We start from the raw sequence: 6,408 nt of genomic DNA on the forward strand, positions 1-6,408 counted from the left end.
CTCCCACCTCTCAGGGTTGGCGTAGGTAGGGTTACACTGAAGAGCTTCCGCAGCACAGCTACAGCACTGCAAATGTGCCACAGGAACATTTCAAGTGTAGCCAAGCTCTGAGCCTCTCATCACCTCTAGGCAGTCGGAATTTTATCATCATCTTCATCCTCATTTTTCAAGGGGAAACTGAGGCACAAAGGACCAGATATTTTACGGGTATTTAGGCACCTCATGGTATTTTCTAAAGCACCTAGGCACCTAATTGCCATTGAAATGCTTTTGAAATTCCCACTAAGTGCCTAAATATCTTTATAAACTGGGCCTGAAGTGACCTATTAAGGTAACACCGTGACTCTGTGCTAGAGATGAGAATTGAACCCAGAATCCATGATCCCCAATACATTGAACTCTTTACAAGATCAGTTTTTTTCCTGCTTGTGACTCAAATAGTTATCGTCACTGAATGTCCATAAACACATTAGTTACGGCTTGCAGATAGGAAAAAAATGAACATGCATCACTCAAAGTTATTGCTGGAAGGCTGTCTGCAAGCCAGTCATGTATCTGGATCACTCTGCGCCAGCTAGTTCATCACGTTGCTTGCTACTTATTCTTCACCAGCAGAAATTAATAAAGAAATTGAAAACTTCAGCCAGTTACAAACCTGCTCAATAAAAGAAAACAGATAGGTGTTTTTCCTTTGTTTAAGACAAGACTTGTAGATCTAGGGTGCTTTCTGGAGGGCAAGAAGGGGGTGCATTTAACTCTGGTGTTAACAGATACAACTCTTTGGAACCCTGTAGAGTTACACCCACTCACAGCAATGGCTGCCTCGGGCCTGGAGAACTGCTCTCTGAAATGTGTGCTCTCATGCCGCTGTTGAATTAAACTGGGGTTAGAGGCTGCTGCTCTGATAATGATACATGGGGATAGATTCCCAAAGGGACTTAGGTGTTTTGATACTGATTGACAGCACCTAGCTTGTAGGGACCTAGGAAATCACTGGGATCCCCAAAGCCTGGGTTAGGAGCCTCAGCTCCCTCTCTAATGAATGCGGAGAGATAGCTGCCTCAGACTGGGATTCACACTAGCCAGCACACTAGTCAGAGAGCCATCTAACCTAGCCAATGGGAGATGCCAAGGCGGGGGTAGGGGGTGCCTCTGGATCAAGTGAAGTCCGCACTCTGTCTGAGGGGAGAAAGGAGTAGATGAGGAACCCCGCCACCTCTGGGGTGGGTGTCCTAGCCAGACACCTATGGGATATTCTGCTGTGGGTTTCCCTCCGTCTCTCTTGTTCAAGCTGTTCCACAGGCAGGTTTTGTACTTGGAACAGCTCAGCCGTGCCCCTGCTGCCACTAGCAGTGCTACTACGGCTATACTGCTCTTTAAACTCCCGCTAGGGGAACCACATTCCCAGCTCAGATGGCAGATCTACCCAAAGAGAATAACTTAGTCCAGGTAAAATCATGCACCAATAGGTCTTAATGGGGCCAGAGTTTTACGCAGGATTCTCAGATGATACGTTCATAGATACATTAGAAAGAGAGAGAGAGAGAGAGAGAGAGAGAGAGATTGGCTGTGGTGACGACGCAGGAAAGGAAACAGAACACCAGGTCTGTGGTAGCCGAAAAGCCCCTCTACCTCCAGGAACTTTTCCTGGGGCTTTTATTCTTTACACTTCCCTGCTTACAACGCTTCTCATTGGTACAAATCTTGCGCATAGAAAAGCCAGGCAGTATACATGCACATAAGATAACGAACCCATCTCTTGAGCGCGTGAACACCAGCTGCGAGGGTACAATCAAATCAGCCAAATAAGTTTCCCAAACACAAACGCTGGATTGAAGGTCACTCCTGCCTCGTAGCCATGGAAGCAGTTTGCTGCGCCTGTGGGCTGACGATTCGGGAGCTATGCATCCCTACAATTGGCTAGATGACAGATATATTTATTCATTTACACTTATAATTGCAAATGACTTTTACAATAGTTAAAACATCTGCTTGTATATATACCTGTTTAAACTATGCAATATGGTATAATAATGGAGGAGAAGAGAATGGTCCAGCAGGAAGTTGTTCAGGTATCATGGGTGTAGTACAAGACCCTGGATGGACTGAGAGAGTGAGAGAGAGAGAAAGAGAGAGAGTCACTGTCTATGAAAGGATAGTGGATAGATTATAGTGGCAGACAATTGAATAGATACAAGTTCAGATTTTTAAAGACATTTAGGAGCTCATGGGATTTTCATATGCACCTAGGCATCTAACATTAAGGGCCTGTCTTCACTATGGGGCTAAATTGGCGGTGCTGTGATTGATGCAGCGGTGTTGATTTAGTGGCTCGGGTGAAGATGCGATAAGTCACTGGGAGAGCGCTCTCCCATCAGCATCAGCACACCACCTCAATAAGAGGCAGAAGCTATGTTGATGAGAGAGCCTCTCCCACCGACATAGACACTTCGGTAAGTCAATGTAAACTATGTTGACTTAAGTTATACAAGTTACGTAACATACATCAAATTACCCTGCAGTTTAGACAAGGCCTAATTAAAATAAATTACTTTTAGGCACCGAAGTGCTTTTGAATATCCCACTATTTGTCTAAATACCTTTAAAGATATGTCCCTTGGACACTATAGAAAACAGGTTAGAAAGAGAGTGTGTGTGTTTCGGGCGGGGGGGGGGATGTTTGCTTGGTGATGATAGATAGATAGATAGATAGATAGATAGATAGATAGATAGATAGATAGATAGATAGATAGATAGATTTTTTAATGCCAGATAAACATTTATGATCATCTAGTCTGGTTTCCTGCATATGAGAGTGAGAGAGAGAGTGAAAGAGAGAGAAAGCACATAGAAAATTAGTTACGTTAAAAGGAATGAAACATATTGACTTAGAGGAATACTTATTTAACATCACACACGTACTCCCTGCCATACTCAGCTTCACCTTCCCCTCTATTACCAGCCCCCATTAGAAATGCTCCCAGCCTTGGGCAGCAGCACACACCTTCCCATCACTGCTTTCCTCAGAGCTTCTTTAACTTCCTTGTTCCTCAGACAGTATATAATGGGGTTGAGCATGGGCGTCACCACCGTGTAGAACATGGACACCAGCTTGCTGAAGTTGACCGAGTCGTTGGAGTAGCTGGAGGTCGGCCACACATACATGAACATCAGGGTGCCATAGAAGATGGCCACCACGGCCAAATGGGAGCCACGGGTGGAGAAAGCTTTCCGGCACCCCGGAGCCGAAGGGATCTTCAGGATCGTCACGATGATGAGAACATATGAGACCAGGATCAAGAGGAAGGAGCTGACAATGACACTGGTGGCCATAATGAAATTGACTGTCTCAGCCTCGCGGGGGTCCCTGCAGGAGAGTTTCAGCAAGGGTGGGGCATCGCAGAAGAAATGGTTGATCTCGTTAGGCCCACAGAATGGCAGCTTGCAGAGGGAGACCAAAGGTGGAACATTGACAACAAAGGTGCCTACCCAAGAGCATATGGCCAGCCAAACACAAACCCTGCTGTTCATGAGGATCGGGTAGCGCAGCGGGTTGCAGATGGCTAAGTAGCGATCATAGGCCATGATGGCCAGGATGAAGCACTCGGCAGTACCCAAGGTGATGAAGAAGTACAGCTGGGCGATGCAGCCGGCATATGAGATGGACCTGTCTGTGGCCGGGAAAATCTGCAGCATCTTGGGAATAATGTTGAAGGTGTACCAGATCTCCAGGAAGGAGAAGTTGCTGAGGAAGAAGTACATGGGGGTGTGGAGGCGGAGGTCGAGATGTACTATCGTGATGATGACGATATGTCCAGACAAGGTCATGAGGTAAATGATCAAGCCCACAAAAAAGAGCAAGAGCTGCAGCTTCTGGAGGCTTGGGAAGCCCAGGATGATGAAGTGGGTTACTATTGTTGTGTTCCAAACCCCCATAGCTACATAGTGTCAGATCTGTGGAGTTAATACAAAGAAAAATACACAATGGCTTATTAGAATTAAACACATGATTAATTAAAGTGGCAGGAAGGTGGGCTGGAGAGAGAGAGAGAGAGAGAGAGAGAGAGAGGAGGAGGAGGAAGAGAGCCTGAGACATAAGCCCTTGTAATAGAGGCCTGGTATCAGGCAGGACCTGTTTACAGAATTTGGCAAGAACAGGGCTGATATTGCAGAAATACATATTTCTAAGAAGTGCTAAGCACAGAGTACTTATGCAAACACATTCCAATATTTAGTGGTACGAGAACATTCTGATATCAAAGATGGTACAAAAACATTCCCCAAGGATAACAGGAACATACTGACTCCTCCTAAAAGACAAGGTCATGATAACAATATGTAATAAAAATGTTTTAATTGAACCAACATGTATAAGGTGAGGAGTAATAACTAGCCAGGTCAGGGGGCAGTAACTAATCTGATTGTTTTGTCCAGCCAAGGGGGGGGAATGGAAAGTCCCTCCATTCACTGAGCTGTGTCCATTGTCACAGGCATACATGTCTTAGTATCCTCATACAGTCTACCAGATGTTATTACCGTGCTTTGGCGACAATAAACCTGGCCTGGTGCTTTCGTATCTTAACAGATCTTGTGATCATTGGGCGGTTCACTCGACGTCTGCTGTGCCGGCTGTCTGCGCAGAGGTGGGGCAGCACACACAAAAAAAGCACACACGTGCAGTGAAACATCTAACAACAGAGAGAGAAAGAAAGAGAGGGGGGCGTGTAGATAGATAGATAGATAGATAGATAGATAGATAGATTTGAAGCATTACATTCTTTCAGTTAGGTAATGGAAAGAATGGATATCACTCTGTCAAATCAAAACCAATCAACACATCTGATTCTTTATAATGAGTACCTAGATAGATTGCTGCGAACTTAATTTGGTATAAGACTAGAATCGGGCTTTTATCCACAACAGTGGTGATCTCATTTACTTCAGTGACTTCAGTGAAGCTATTCCTGATTTATAGCAGTGTAAATAAGAGCAGATTCATGTGCTCTGAATGATTGATAGCAATTATGTGAAGAATAATTCTGAATAACAAATCTACTCAAGAACATAGTTATCTGCTTGCAAAATAGGTTAAATTCTCTAAGGCATAAACTTTGCCCTCAGGTATATCAGGTAAATCTGGAGGAATGCTATCAATTTCAGTGGAATTACTCCAGTTTTACACTGGTTTGACTGTGGCTAGAATCTGATCCCACATCTTTCCCTGAAGCTCAGATTCTTTCTCTCACAGCACATTTGCCCTTGAGTAACCCATTGATTGCAGCTGCACTACTCACAGGTGTAGGTACTACGGCAATGTGACTGAGTGCTGAACCTCTTCAGCTATATACCCCTGTAATTCCATTGAAATCCCCAGTGCAAAACTGCAATAGTGGAGTGCTGGATCAAGTCCTTTGTGACAGAGTTGGGATTGGGAACGTTTGTATTTGGAGATTTCGTTTTCAGACACTTCTAGTTTATGGGAAAGCACAGTAAGTATCTTTTTGTTATATCTTCTAACATTCCATCCAACCATCTACAGTTCAGTTCTGCTTAGACTCTGCAAAGGGGGAGAAAAGTGCTAATAAAATCATGATCAGGAATGCAGGAATGCTTCATGGGATTGATTCTCATTTTAATGACCCTGGTTTACTTTGAGACTGTCGAAGGAACTTCTCAATATGATTTAGGTGCCTAACTCGCTGAAACTGCTTCAAAAATCCCAACCTTCATTGGCTAAAGGCAAATTTTTTAAAAGTATTTAGGTACCTATTGGGATTTTTAAAAAAGCACCTTGGTGCCTAGCACCTGTCCTAGATGCCTTTGAAAATTAGGTCACTAAATACCTTTTAAAAAGTGGCCATAAGTCTTTATAGAGAGATAAAACACACATTGCACCATAGTTTAGATTAAACGGAACTAGAAATATCAAAAAGCAGAGTTGCTAATTTAAGTACCCGGGCACACCTTTTGCATCTGTTGAGGATGAGGACTGATGGGTTGAAAATGGAGTGATCCCTTTGTGAAAAGTGTTCACCCACAGGTGATGTGGTGTTTTTGTCTTTTATCATTTTTCTGTGTGAGTTCATGCAAGAGCGTAGTGATTGCTTGGTTTCACCCACATAGTTTTTATTGGGGCATTTGATGCACTGGATGAGTACACGACATGTTGTGATAGGCATATGTAGGCCCCATGGATCTTGAAAGATGTGTCGTGTGGGGTGTTGAGCCTAAGAACCTAAATTCCTAACTCTGCTTCTCACTAGAAGCCATGGGCTGAACAGAGACACTGGCTTTACAGCTCTTTACAACAATTTGTAGCACACCCCACTGCCTGCTAACCATTAATTGCCCTCTTTGGTTCTAGTGGTCTCTTAAAGCTTGTGTGAATGCCTTATGTTTAACAATCTG

General features: G+C 43.9%; 1 protein-coding gene across 1 annotated transcript; it reads right to left on the reverse strand.

Moving 5' to 3' along the window:
* Window positions 1-2,955: 2,955 nt before the first annotated feature.
* Window positions 2,956-3,936, reverse strand: LOC117886121 (olfactory receptor 11L1-like). The gene has a single exon (XM_034787758.1). The coding sequence runs from the start codon at window positions 3,934-3,936 to the stop codon at window positions 2,956-2,958; it is 981 nt and encodes a 326-aa protein (XP_034643649.1).
* Window positions 3,937-6,408: the final 2,472 nt, after the last annotated feature.

Source organism: Trachemys scripta, chromosome 12 (assembly GCF_013100865.1).
Source record: "Trachemys scripta elegans isolate TJP31775 chromosome 12, CAS_Tse_1.0, whole genome shotgun sequence".
Lineage (NCBI taxonomy): Eukaryota > Metazoa > Chordata > Testudines > Emydidae > Trachemys > Trachemys scripta.

Bases quoted from the DNA above. Each gene is read 5' to 3' on its own strand.
- LOC117886121 (XM_034787758.1), bottom strand. From the start codon at position 3,936: ATGGGGGTTTGGAACACAACAATAGTAACCCACTTCATCATCCTGGGC.